This window comes from Miniopterus schreibersii (genome assembly GCF_964146895.1).
Source record: "Miniopterus schreibersii genome assembly, chromosome: 3".
In the NCBI taxonomy this organism is placed as follows: domain Eukaryota; kingdom Metazoa; phylum Chordata; class Mammalia; order Chiroptera; family Miniopteridae; genus Miniopterus; species Miniopterus schreibersii.
In genome coordinates this window covers 5,032,217-5,047,233 of record NC_138103.1, presented here as the reverse complement: position 1 = coordinate 5,047,233, position 15,017 = coordinate 5,032,217, and the positions used below count along the sequence as shown (strand labels likewise).

The 15,017-nt window shown below is 41.0% G+C and overlaps 1 protein-coding gene across 2 annotated transcripts in view; it reads right to left on the bottom strand.

The window, feature by feature from the left end:
- The window catches only part of DNAH3 (dynein axonemal heavy chain 3), a 146,856-nt gene that overhangs the window by 108,087 nt on the left and 23,752 nt on the right, over positions 1–15,017 (bottom strand). For both annotated transcript variants that reach the window (XM_081132049.1, XM_081132050.1), the window contains exons 14-17: positions 12,805–12,989; positions 11,485–11,608; positions 8,881–9,034; positions 7,955–8,099 (exon numbers count right to left, since the gene is read on the bottom strand). In XM_081132049.1, the coding sequence (XP_080988175.1) occupies positions 7,955–8,099; positions 8,881–9,034; positions 11,485–11,608; positions 12,805–12,989 (608 nt within the window). The remainder of the gene's footprint in view (positions 1–7,954; positions 8,100–8,880; positions 9,035–11,484; positions 11,609–12,804; positions 12,990–15,017) is intronic.

Below are 15,017 nucleotides of genomic sequence, written 5' to 3'. Positions count from 1 at the left end.
AGGAGAACATAAAGAAACCACAAAAGGAGCACCCACAAGAGGGACACACCTAGAGCAAAGAGCTCAGAAGTATAAGGAAAACACACCTCTGGGCTCCAGTGGACCCACAAGACAAAATCCCATCCCACAAGACTGGGAGACAGCAAATATATCTAATATATAGATACAAACACTAAGACCTACCAAAATGGTGAGACAAAGAAACAACCCCCCAAAAAAGAAAAGGAAAAATCGCCAGAAAAAGACTTTGATGAGATGGAGTTAAGCAAGTTATCAGAAATGGAGTTCAGAATATGGATGATGAAGATGTTCAAGGAACTTAAGAAGACTCTAGATGATAAGATCGAGGACCTTAGTGAAAACATGAAAAAAGAGATACATACCATAAACAAAACTCAGAAAGAGATAAAGAATGCTGTATCTGATATCAAGAATGCACTGGAAGGAATTAAAAGCAGGCTCAATGAAGCAGAGGATAGAATAAGTGACCTAGAAGACAAGGTAGAAGAAAATCACTCGATCAGAGCAACAAAAAGAAAAAACACTTAAAAAGCATGAGGACACTCTAAGGGAGCTTTGGGACAACATGAAGCGAAACAACATTCGCATTATAGGAGTGCCAGAGGGGGAGGAAAGAGAGCAAGGGATAGAGAACTTGGTGGAGGAAATAATGATAGAAAACTTCCCTAGGCTGGTGAAGGAGAAAGCCACACAAGTTCAGGAAGCACAGAGGGTTCCAAACAAGAGGGACCCAAAGAGACCCACTCCAAGACACATCATAATTAAAATGGCAAATGTCAAGGACAAAGAGAAAATATTAAGGGCTGCAAGAGAGAGACAAGCAGTGACCTACAAGGGAACCCCCATAAGGCTGACAGCTGATTTCTCAACAGAGACTCTTCAGGCCAGAAGGGAGTGGCATGAAGTTCTGCAAGTAATGAAAAGCAAGAACATGCAACCAAGATTGCTTTATCCAGCAAGGCTATCATTTAAATTTGAAGGTGAAATAAAAAGCTTCCCAGACAAAAAAAGGCTAAAGGAGTTCGGTACCACCAAACCAGCATTGCAAGAAATGCTAAAAGGACTGCTTTAAGAAAAAGAAAGAATAGTGAGAGAAAGGTACATCAGCATAAAGAGGAAAAATGGCATTAAATAAGTTTCTATCAATAGTAACCTTAAATGTAAACGGAATAAACGGTCGAATCAAGAGACATAGAGTAGCTGAATGCATAAGAAAACAGGACCCAAATATATGCTGTCTACAAGAGACCCACCTGAGAGCAAAAGACTCACACAGGCTAAAAGTGAAGGGATAGAGTAAAATATTCCATGCAAATGGAAAGGAAAAGAAAGCTGGAGTAGCAATTCTTATTTCTGACAAAACAGACTTCAAAATAAAGACCATAGCAAGAGACAAAGATGGTCACTACATAATACTAAAGGGATCAATCCAACAGGAGGAAATAAGCCTTATAAACATTTATGCACCAATATAGGAGCACCTAAATATATAAAAAATTTCTTGGAGGACTTTAAAGGGGAGATTAACAGCAACACAATCATAGTGGGGGACTTTAACACCCCACTGTCAGCACAGGACAGATCATCAAGACAAAAAATCAACAGGGAAATGCAAACCTTAAATGGCTCACTAGATCTTATGGATTTAATTGACATTTACAGAACATTTCATCCCAAAGCAGCAAAATACACATTCTTCTCAAGTGCACTAGAACATTCTCAAAAATAGACCACATGTTGGGGCACAAGGCAAGTCTCTACAAATATAAGAAGACTGAAATCATATCAAGTATCTTCTTGAATCACAATGCCATGAAACTAGAAATCAACCACTATAAAAAAACTCAAAAATATTCAAACACATGGAGGCTAAGTAGCATGTTATTAATCAATGAATGGGTTACCAATGAGATCAAGGAAGAAATCAAACGCTTCATGGAAAGTAACGAAAATGAACTGACAACAACCCAAAATCTATGGGACATGGCGAAAGCAGTCCTGAGAGGAAAATTCATAGCATTACAGACCTATCTCAAGAAACAAGGAAAAGATCTAATGAACCATCTAATACAACAACTAAAAGAACTAGAATGAGAACAGCAAGAAAAGCCCCAATGAAGTAGAAGGAAGGAAACAATAAAAATCAGAGCAGAAATTAATGACATAGAGACTAAAAATATATATAAAAAAAAATCAATGAAACCAAGAGCTGGTTCTTTGAAAAGGTAAATAAGACTGATGCACCTTTAGCCAGACTCACTAAGAAACAAAGAGAGAGGACCCAAATAAATAAAATCAGAAATGAAAGAGGCAATATAACAACTGACCCAACAGAAATATAAAGGATTGTAAGAAAATATTATGAGCAACTATATGCCAACAAATTGGACAACATGGGGGAAATGGGAAAATTCCTAGAAGCATACAACCTTCCAAAGCTGAATCAAGAAGAGTCAGAAAACCTGAATAGGCCGATAACAACTAATGAAATTGAAGCAGTAATCAAAAAACTCCCAGCAAACAAAAGTCCTGGACCAGATGGATTTACAGGCAAGTTTTACCAAATATTCAAAGAAGAATTAACACCTATTCTACTCAAACTATTCCAGAAAATTCAAGAGCAGGGAAAACTCCCAAACTCTTTTTATGAGGCCAGCATCATCCTAATCCCAAAAACAGATAAAGGTACTACAAAGAAAGAAAATTATAGGCCAATATCCCTGATGAACATAGATGCTAAAATCCTCACTAAAATACTAGCAAACTGGATCCAGCAATACATTAAAAAGATCATACATCATGACCAAATGGGATTTATTCTGGGGATGCAAGGCTGGTACAACATCCGCAAATCAATAAATGTGATACATCACATAAACAAAATGAAGGAGAAAAATCATACGATCATATCAATAGATGCAGAAAAAGCATTCGACAAAATCCAGCACCCATTTTTGATAAAAACTCTCAGCAAAGTGGAAATAGAGGGATCATATCTCAACATAATAAAGGCCATATATGACAGACCTACAGCCAACATCATACTCAATGGGCAAAAACTAAAACCATTCCCATTAAAAACCAGAACAAGACAGGGATGTCCACTTTCACCACTCTTATTCAACATAGTACTGGAAGTCCTCGCCATAGCCATCAGACAGGAAGAAAACATAAAAGGTATCCAAATTGGAAAGGAGGAAGTAAAACTGTCATTATTTGCAGATGACATGATATTGCACATAGAAAACCCTAAAGTCTCCATCAAAGTACTACTAGATTTGATAAACGAATTTGGCAAGGTAGCTGGATACAAAATCAACAGCCAGAAATCAATGGCATTCTTATACACCAATAACGTACTTGTAGAGAGAGAAACTAAAAAAAACAATACCATTTACCATTGCAACTAAAAAAATAAGATAGGAATAAACTTAACCAAGGATGTAAAAGACCTGTACTTGAAAAACTACGTGACACTGAAAAAAGAAATAGAGGAAGACTTAAACAAGTGGAAGAATATACCATGCTCATGGATTGGAAGAATTCATATCATTAAAATGTCCATACTACCCAAAGCAATTTATAAATTCAATGCAATTCCTATTAAAATACGAACTGCATACTTCACAGACCTAGAACAAACATTTCAAAAATTTATCTGGAACCAAAAAAGACCCCGAATAGCTTCAGCCATCTTGAGAAAAAAGAACATAGTGGGAGAGATCACATTACTGGACTTCAAACTGTACTACAAAGCCACTGTAATCAAAACGGCCTGGTATTGGTACAACAACAGGCATATAGATCAATGGAACAGAACAGAAACCCTAGAAATAGACCCACACCATTATGGTCAGTTAATATTTGACAAAGGAGGCAAGAACGTCCAATGGAGTAAGGACAGTCTCTTCAATAAGTGGTGCTGGGAAAACTGGACAGATACATGCAAAAGAATGAAACTAGACCACCAACTTTCACCATACACAAAAATAAACTCAAAATGGATAAAAGACTTAAATGTAAGTCACGAAACCATAAAAATCCTGGAAGAAAACATAGGCAGTAAAGTCACAGACATCCCACGTACTGGACAGCCTCAAAATACAAAGGAACCCCACGGTCTGGGAAAACATATTTGCCAAGGATGAATCTGATAAGGGGCTAATTTCCAAAGTGTACAAAGAACTCATAGCACTCAGCAAGAGGAAGGCAAACAACCCAAATAAGAAATGGGCAAAGGACTTAAATAGACACTTCTCCAAAGAGGACATACGGATGGCCAAGAGACACATGAGAAAATGCTCAACGTCGATAATCATCAGAGAGATGCAAATTAAAGCCACAATGAAGTATCACTACACACCTGTCAGAATGGTTGCCATCAACAAGTCAACAAACAACATGTGCTGGCGAGGGTGTGGAGAAAGGGGAACCCTAGTACTCCTGGTGGGAATGCAGACTGGGGCAGCCACTATGGAAAACAGTATGGAGGTTCCTCAAAAAATTAAAAGTGGAGCTGCCTTTTGACCCAGTGATTCCACTCCTAGGAATGTATCCTAAGAATCCTGAAACATTGATCAGAAAGAATATATGTACCCCGATGTTCATAGCAGCACAGTTCACAATAGCTAAGATCTGGAAACAGCCCAAGTGCCCATCAGTAGATGAGCAGATAAAAAGCTGTGGGACATTTACGCCATGGAATACTATGCAGATGTAAAGAAGAAGAATCTCATATCCTTTGGGACAGTATGGAGGGACCTGGAGAATGTTACGCTAAGTGAAATAAGCCAGGCAGAGAAAGACAAACATCACTTGATCTCGCTTATACGTGGAATCTAAAGAACTTAATAAACTGATGAACAGAATAGATCCAATGACATGGAAGCATAGATGAGACTGATGAATGTCAGAAGGATGGAGGAGGGCGGGTGGGTGGAGGGGGGAGAGTAACCAAAGAATTTATATGCATATGTGCACAACCCAAGGATACAAACAATGGTAGGGAGAGGGACTGGGGAGGGGGATGGGATGGGGTGGAAAGGGTCATTGGGAAGCAAAAGGGACATCTATAATATTTTAAACAAAAATAAAATTTAAAAATATTTTTAAAAATAAGAAATAAAAGAGAGGATATCAATGCATATCTGTGAACATTCAAGAGATAATAAAGAAATACTGTGAAGAGCTCCATGACCACAAATTTGATAATCTAGATGAAATGAACCATTTCCTTGAAAGATACAATTTACCCAAACTCACACAAGAAGAAATAGACAATCTGAATAGGCCTATATGTATTTAAGAAATTAAACTATGTTAATAGCTTTCCAAAACAGAAAGCATCAGGCCCAGATGGGTTCACTGGTGAATTCTCCCAAATAGTTTAGAAAAAAATGATACCAATTTTCTAAAATCTCTTCCAGAAGATAGAAGCAGAGGAAATACTTCCTAACTCATTCTATGAGACCAGCATTATCTAATAAAAAAATCAGACAAAGACATTAAAAGAAATGAAAGTTAAAGACCACTATATTTCCTTAATATAGATGCAAAATCCTCAACAAAATATTAGCAAATTGAATCCAATTATATATAAAATAGAATTATACACCACAATCAATTAATTGTGATTTATTATTCCAGGTATCTAAAGCTGTTTCAACATTTGAAAAATCAATGTAATCCTTCACATCAATAGGCTAAAGAAGAAAAATCACATGATCATAATAGATTCAGAAAAAGCATTTGACAAAATCCAATACACATTCATGATAATTCTTAGCAAGTGAGAAATAGAGGGGAACTTCCTTGACTTGATATAAAGAACGTATATAAAAACCTACAGCTAACATCATACTTAATGGTAAGAAACTAGACTCTTTGCAGCTATAATCAGGAACACAGCAATAATGTCCCCGTTAACCATCCTTTCCAACATCATTCAGTGGAAGTCCTAGCAATGCAAAGACAAGAATAAGAAATATAAGGTACGCAGATTGGGAAGGAAGACATAAAACTGTTTGCCACTGACATGATCCTTTATATAGAACATCTGAAAGAATTAAACAAACAACTCCTGGAACTAATTCACAATTATAGCAAGGTTACAAGATTAATGTACAAAAGTCAATTGCTTTCCTTTTTATTCTTATTTATTATTTATTATTGTCTTAAGGGAGAAAGAAAGAGAAACATCGATTTGTTGCTCCACTCAATTATGCATTCACTGGTTGTTTCCTGTATGTGCCCTGACTGCGGATTGAACCCTCAACCTTGGCATATTGGGATAACACTCCAACCAACTGAGCTACCCATCCAGGGCTGCTTTCCTATATACCATTAGTGAACAAATGGAACTTGAAATTAAAACACACATCCGTTTACATTAGCACTCCTAAAATTGAAATACTTAGATATAAGTCTAACAAAATATGTACAACATCTGTATAATGAAAACTACAAAACTATGATGAAAGAAAGCAAAAAAGAGAATAAATGGAGAGATATTCCATGTTCATGGATAGAAACACTCAACAATGTCAAAGATCCCAGTTCTTCCCAAATTGAGTATAGATTCAACACAATCCCAATAAAAATCCCAGCAAGTTATGGGTTTTTTTTCAATATTGACAAATTGGTTCTAAAGTTTATATGGAGACATAAAAGACTCCAAACAGCCAATATAATATTAAAATTGGGGGACTGACATTTTCCAGTAGCTTCAAGACTTACCATAAAACTACAATCAAGTGTGGTATTGATGAAAGAAGGTCAATGGAAAAGAATAGAGAGCCCAGAAATAAACCTACATATAGTCAACTGATGTTTCAGAAAGGAGCAAAGGCAATATAATGGAGAAAAAATAATTTTTCAACAAATGATTTTAAAACAACTGGATATTCACAAGTAAAACAATGAATCTAGATGCAGACCTTATACCTTTCACAAAAATTAACTCAAAATGGATCATAGACTTAAATGTAAAATGTAAAACAATAAAAATCCTAGGAGATAACATAGAAGAAACATCTAGATGACCTTGGGTTTGGTGATAACCTGTTAGATACAAGGGCATGGTAGACGAAAGAAATGACAAGCTAGGCTTCGTTAAAATTAAAAACTTCCGTCCTGTGAATGACACTGTCAGAAGAACAAGAGGATGAGCCAAAGACTAGGATACTGATGTTTAGTGACAGCAGCATCCACCAACTTGCCTGAGCTAATAGTCTAGAAGTCATCCTGGTCCTTCACTCTCCCGCCCTGCCCCCTTGCCCCGTATCAGGTCAATCTTTAAGTTCTGTTGACCCTACCCTCTCAATCTCTCTCCAGCCTCCAGGATCTAGAGTAAAAGGAGTTTATAGATGTCCATGGCACTTTGGCCTTTTCTGGAACAGCGCACTAATGGAACTGCTATCCCATTCTCCCACCACCTGCCTCCGAGGCACTATCCAATCCATGTCTCTGGATGGCTGCCTGTTCTGTTTTACCTTGGCAATAGGTCTGGCTCTTCAAGCCCTACCTTCCATCATTATCATATCAGAAAAATTTGATTGCGGATGCCTTAACCCAGAGTATCAGAATATTATGCAAAGTCCCGCCAGAATCTGAAGATCAAACTTTACTTCAGAACTGGCTGGGGTGGCCCAGCCACTGTGGCTCAGTGGTTGAGCATCAACCCATGCACCAAGAGGTCCCCAGTTTGATTCCCAGTCAGGGCACATGACCGAGTTGTGGGCTCGATCCCCAGTAGGGGGTGCGCAGGAGGCAGCTCATCGATGTTTCTCTCTCATCAGTGTTTCTATCTCTCTTTCCTGTTCCATTTCTCTCTGTCTAAAATCAATAAAAGCATATTTTTTGCAAAAAGCATTGGCTGGGGTGGATCCATTACTCCAATTCCATCCTGCCCCAGCATAGTGGGACTGTGGCCTACCGTTCATCCACTCCTCTGACTTGATGCTGAACTCATAGGTTGTCACCCATAGCTGTTCATAAGGCACTTTGTTGGTCATCACCATTTGCAGAAGAGGGAAGGAACTCTTCTCCTTTTCCAACAGCTCCTCCTCCTTATTGATCAACTGCAGGCAAAGGGGATGTTGTCTATTAGGTGGGTGGTTTTCCTGACCCCTAGAAGTCACCATGGCAAATTCCTCAACATTTTGAAAACCAAGTTGAGGAAGATGCTTGTCAGCAAGAGAGGAAAATAAGGCGTGTACTCAATCAAGAAGATCCCTTTGTACCTCTAAGGGTCATGGTAGCTGAGATCTAGTTGAGTATAACTCTAAGATAATTTGCTACTTGCTCCACCAACTTTGTTCCCACTACAACACATCTGTAGCCCCATTTTCACAATTTTCATATATACATTTGCTGTTTACATGATGTTGCCTTCTTGTATTGATTTGCTTCAAAGGTAAGAACTTTAATAGTTAAAGAACTTACTAGTTGACCTTCAGGGCAAGTGACTTAGCTTCTCCAAGTCTTAGTTCTCTCATTTTAAATAGGGATAAATGGAGATAATAACAGTACCTACCTACCCCAGAGATTTGTTATGGGCATTAAGTGATATAGTGCATATGAAGCCCTTTGTACATTGTTGAGCACATAATAAATGCTCAATACATGTGAGCAATTACTCTATTATACTTTCTTCTATGTGTACTTAATGACTAACAAAAAAAGCTAGTATAATGAAAGAGTGTAGAAAAAGGTAGCTGAAAGTACCAATGAAAGAACTGGTCTATCAAGCAATCAATCAATACTATCCAGCTGACAAGTGATGTTAGGAAAACACAAGACCAAGGACCAGAACCAATAGAACAGTACAGAGTCATAAGTCCCTATCCCAAGACATCGAACCTCAAATTCCACCAGTGCCTGATCTAGGTTCTTGGAAAGCTCGTGAAGTTTTTCAACATTGTTCTTCATTTCTTCTGTAGACATCACTTCACGTTTTCTAAAACCTTCTAGTTCCTTGCTGTAGCCTTCAAGTTTCCACTCAAATTCTGAGCACCTGAAAGTAAAGATAGCCCACTCACATTTGGACTTTCAATTTGTGATTTTATATTTATATTTTTTATATAAATTATATAAATTTTTTATATAAATTATATAAATTATATACATCTATATCTATATCTATATCTATATCTATATATATCTTACTATTCATAATTCCAGAGACAGCTGCGTAAATTGTGTTTAGTGGTTAAATACTTTTAGATGTTTTCCTGTACAGGTAAATACATACATGTGCATATATGTTTATATATATAATGTATAATACACACATCATTCATTTACCCATTACACACTTACTATTCAGTACCTAATACATTCTGAGAACTGCTCCATGCATCAGGGATATATTTGTGAAGTACACTGTTAAGCTCCCTACCTCCATGGAGTTTGTATTTTAGTTGGGGAAGACCTGGACAATAAACATGGATGGATGGATGGATGGATGGATGGATGGATGGATGGATGGATAAATCCATACATAGACAAAGATGAAAGGGGATATTTCTGATAGTGATAAATGCTCTGAAGAAAATAAAAGAGGGCAGAGTGACTACTGAATGGGAGTGAAGGGCTACTTTAGCTGGAGTGACCAGGGAAGACCTGTCCAGAGGTTTGTCTTCTTCATCTAGGTCATCAGCAAGCAGGTCTTAACTTTACTTCTCCTTTTCCTAATGAGGTAGAATAACAGAGTTAACTGGACAGGTTCTAGAGTGAGGCAGGCTAGGTTCAAATTCCTAGGCTACTTTTCCCCTTAGTAGCTGTATGACCTTGGTTAAGTCACTTAACCTCTGTGTGCCTCGGATATATAAAATGGGGATAGAAAAGTACCTACTTTAGTATTCAATAAGATAATACATACAAAATGCTCAGATTGAGCCTGGTCTATAATAATCACTATACAAGTATTTGCTGTCATTCCCTACATTGTAAACTCTATCAATGCATATTTTTATCTCCTTAATTTCTTTTTGTATCTCCAGCATTTAGAAGGGTGTCTGGCACACATAACACAATCAATATTCATGGAATGAATAAGGGACTGACCACTGAGAACGGCTGTAGTGACACACCAGAAATCCGGCTATTCTCTTAAGAATATTTAATTCTGTTATGGCAGTTTTAATGCTCTTTTTCTTAAAAGTAATTTATGAAAATTAATTGGGGTTTTATTTCTAATTTCACTGTGTGGTGAGCAGCCTCTGAGAAGGTCCCCGCAGATCCTCATGACCTCCTGGTATTTATCCTTGTGTAATAATCTCCTCTTGAGTTTGGGCTAGAGACCAAGTAACTCACTTCTAAGAAAGAACAGGGGACGAAAGTGACGAGATGCCTCTTCCAAGTAGGTTACAAAAAGATTGTGACCTACCTCTCTCTCTCTCCTCCCCCCCCCCCGTCCCCCGCTCCGGGAAGCCAGCTGCCACGTAACTACTCTACATGGAGGACCATGTAGCAAGGAACAGAGGGCAGTTTCTGGCCAACAGGCTGTAAGTAACTGAAGGCTACTAACAATCATGTGAGTGAGCCTGGAAGTGGATCCCCAGTTGAGCCCTCGGATGAGAATGCAGCCGTGGCTGATGTTCTGGCAACTTCATGACAGACCTTGAACCAGAGGCACACACCTAAGACGCATCTGGGTTCCTGACCCACAGAAACTGTGAGATAATAAACGTGTGTTGTTTCAAGCTGCTACTTTGGGGATGACTTTTCATGTGGCCATAGATAACTAATACGCACTGTTATAAAACAGAATGTGGCCTATGTAATTTCTGTTTCTTCAAAGTTTCTTTCAAGTCCTAAAATATGGTCAACTTTTTAAAATGTTCAAGTTAAAAGGAATAGATTTTTCACTGTAGGGTAGCTAGTGTGATATATCTCCAACAAATCAGAGTTATTGTTTACTTCTATTATGCCCTTTTCCAAGTTTCGCTCTATTCATTTATATTTATTTATTTTATCATTTATTTGTTTATGGTATTTGATATATACGGGTTGATACTGCTTTAACTTTCTTTTTCCCACCTAAGTCACCGTCTTGGAACACTCATGTTTTTGCCTTGACTTTTGCCCTGATGTTAACGTAGCTGACACCCTGCCAGGCCTTTATTATCCCTGCCTTGATAGCTCACAGATCTGTGGTCTCCAAAGTAGGGCTGATGGTTCTGCTCCTATTATTGCGAGACCCTTATTAATGCCACTATTTTTGTCTTTTCTCTCTCTGCACCGCCAAACTTCAGTTGTTTGAGGCGGGGGGGAAGGCGCTGGCAGGGGCTCCCGCAGTGAAGGCGGCTGAAAGAGAACATCCCTCAGTGGGAAACAAGAAGAAATTCCTTCTCCGGCTGCAGCCTCTGCCCACACACTGCTGGGGCGTGGAGGGTGGTTTCCAGACACACCCGGGAAACTGCAGGGTATCATTTCCAAAACAGACTCAGACCCCCCCCGTACCTTTTAATGAGGTCCAGCTCCGCCTGATCCCTCTTGCTAAGGAGCAGATTTCGGCTGTTTTCAAAGACATCCTCAATCTGGTCTGGCCAGAGGAACAAGGTGCTGTTCAACTTGATGTCTTCTTCTGCAAAACACACACAGCGGCTCAGGGCCTGCTCAGCAGGGTCAGCACGCGGGCGTCGTCCACGGAGCCACAGGGCACTGGACGTGGGGCGGGCAACGAATGGATGGGCCCGTAATGGATGAGTGACAGCTCACATTTATTCGGCGCTTCCCAAGGCCCAGGCTGGAGGACAGGCAGCATTATTACCCGCGTTTTTACAGACTGGGGACAGTTAAGGAAGCGGTCAAGGTCACAGCACTAGGACGCGGAGAGCAGATTTCAAGCCCAGGTCTATGTTCTAACCTCTCTCCTCCTGCCTTCCCAGGCAGTAGAGTGGAGTAGCAACCTGGGGGATGTCCGGGTTCCAATCTTTAAACTATTTCACCCTGGTTGACCTCAGGCTCCCCTTTGGTTACGTGTCAGTAATAATATCAATGCCAGATGACCTACCCGTCATATGGCTCCATGTCCGTTAAAATGCCCTGGCTTCCCCCTGTACCCTTGGGATTTAGGGGGCAGGGTCCACAGTGAGAGAATCCAGTGTCTGCCCACCCGGACGAGGGCACAGCGCAGGAAATGGGGGATGGTTAGAGAGCTGCCTCACTCCCAGTGCCTCTCTCCCTCCCTTCACCCCCCCCCCCCATGGTGGCCACCAGGTAATTGGCAGGTATTTCCAGCTGAAAACAGCTCTGAAACTTGGCTTGTGAAGGGCATATCGGCTTTTCCGTCAGAAGCTGGTCCTTACAAACTCTAACTCGGCCTAAAACGCCTAGAAGGGACCCTGGCCCTTTCTTTCCTTTTGTGATGTGCGGGCGCTTGAAGGAAAGGGCCCTGGCCTCCTCCAGGGCAGGACTGTATCAAGATTACAGTTGAACGAAATCTACCCGTTTATAAAAAGATCGCGTTTGGAAGTGACTTTCCCAGCAATACCAGGAACAAGATGCCATGGCAGGTATCTAAGTACCAGTCAGATCCCCAGATATTTCTTCTTTTTGTCTAACAATCAGATCCCCTTTGTTGGATCCAAGCTCCTGCTTGATGAGCACCTCTAAGCCCTGCGGGCAGGGGAAGCCGCTCTCCCCATCTCTGTATTGAATGGTGAGGTTGCAGACTCTCCTTCCCCAGTCTCCTTTCCCTAAAAATGCAAACACACACACACACACACACACACACACACACACACACGTTTGCATGTACACATATGGCGTTAGACTCACGGGGCAAGTCCGCATAGTCCATCAGGAACTCCAGTCGCTCCGCGGCGTCTCTCAGCTGCCTCCTGAGTCTGAACACGGTGACATCGCTGGACTTCTTTAAGAACGCAATGAGTGACACCAGCTCCTCGGTGTTGGCAGGGATCTCGCTGACCTTCTCTGCGATGTGGCTGTACTGATTACAAATGCTACAGAAGGAAAACCGGCCATCATGCTCTACAGTAACTTCCTCACAAGGCCCCTTACGCTAAACAGACTTGATTCCTGTGTGAGGCTAGAACGATGGTTTCCAACCTTTCTCTGCCCGCAAATCACTGACGGACGATATCCACGCACACGCCTCGCTCAGGGGCCCCGTCAGCAGCAATGGTAACAGTAATATCTGACAGGTTCGAGGCCCACTGCTAGGTGCCTGGCCCCACTGTAACCATATATTAGCTCATTTAATCCTCACAACAATTCTAAGAGGTGGGGACAATTATTACCAACATTTTGGAAGAAAGTGAGGCTGAGTAACTTTATCCAAAGCACCATGGTGCCCGGGGTCAAATCCGGGGTCTGAACCTGGTTCGGCTGATTCCAAAGCTTGTACTTGTCATATGTATACCCTGAGCAGAATTCAGACACAGACCAAAATAACAAGATACCACCTGCACCAGCAACTCCTCACATCTCTTTAGTGCTGGAGGAGAGCACTAAAGCAATTTGTAATCCCTGCTTCTCAGCGCAACAGCAAGCTTATCTCCAAGTGCCGCAGGGAACTCCTGGTGGCACAGAGAAGTCTGTGTTCAACTCCTGGGACCGCTAGATCTAACCGTCCACTTCTCCCCAACACAAGATTGCGAAAAGGGGTGTTATTAGATGGATAATTCGAATATGCTCTAATGAGTCACAGTCTTCAGCATTTTAAGTATAATTAGGAAACAAATGCCCTCCAATACATCCGTGTCTAGCACAGAGTGGCCCTCATGAAGTGTTAGCGACAAGAGCTATCATAATTTTATTACTGATCGCTGCATGCTGATGGTCATATATTAGATAAAAACCACTCCTCTCAATGTTTTCAGGCCTCAACATTCCTTCTTCCTATGATGATACCCTTTCATAGTAAAGTTAATTGCAACAAACGGCACAGAAAATGACCACTCCAACTTGGCAGATGCTGCTGGAATTTTAGAAATGAATTTTTATACAGCTGAGGAACTTTCCAAAGAGACAAATTATCTACTGCACCACACGGGTTCAGCGTATTCCGCTTCTTGGACTCAGAGGTGGGTTATATTTCCCGGCCCCTTCACATCTTTAATGGGTATTTTACTAGTCAGCTCGGCTACCATAACACAATACCACTGGGAGGCTTAGACAACAGACGTATTTTCTCACAGCTCTGGAGGCTACAAGTCCAAGATCAATGTGCCAAATGATTTGGTTTTTCATGAGGACTCTCTTCCTGACTTACAGACAGACGCTTTTCTCTGTGTCCTCACATGGCAGAAAGGAAGAGAGTTTTGGTGTCTCTGTCTCTTCAATAAGGAACACGACCTATGACCTCATTTAACAATATCTCCTCTTTATAGGCCCTGTCTCCAAGTATCGCCACAGTGGGCATTCGTGCTTTGCTGTAGATTGATCTGTGTGCCCCCCAAATTCATATGTTGAAACCCAATCCTTAACGTGATGATATTTGGAGGTGGCCTTTGGGTGGTGATTAGGTCATGAGCGTTATGGCCACAGGAATGGGATCAGTGCCCTGATAAAAGAGCCCCTCACTCGTTCTGCCCTGTGAGGACACAGCAAGAAGAAGGATGTCTCTGAACCAAGAGGCGAACTCTCAGCAGACCCCAAATCTGCTGGAGCCTTGACCTTGTGCTTCCGAGCCTCCAGACCTGGGAGAAACAAATTTCCCTCGTTTATAAGCCGCCCAGTCTACGGTGTCTGTTACAGCAGCTCAAATGGGCTAAGACAGACTTCACCATATGAACTCTGGGAGGGCACATTCAGATCCTGGCAGGCAGGCCCTGCGACTGAGCCCCCGCCTGTGCGAAGGGGGAGGCAGAGCGACTGCCACTTTCAGGTGCGGCACAGAAAGCGGTCCTCGCACACTGCATGCTCTTCCCTCCTGCCCAGGACCTCAACACCTGAATGACCTTGAAAGCTACATGTTGAAGATGTAAAGCTATCATCTTGCTTGAGTTTTTGAATGCACACAGTAGGTC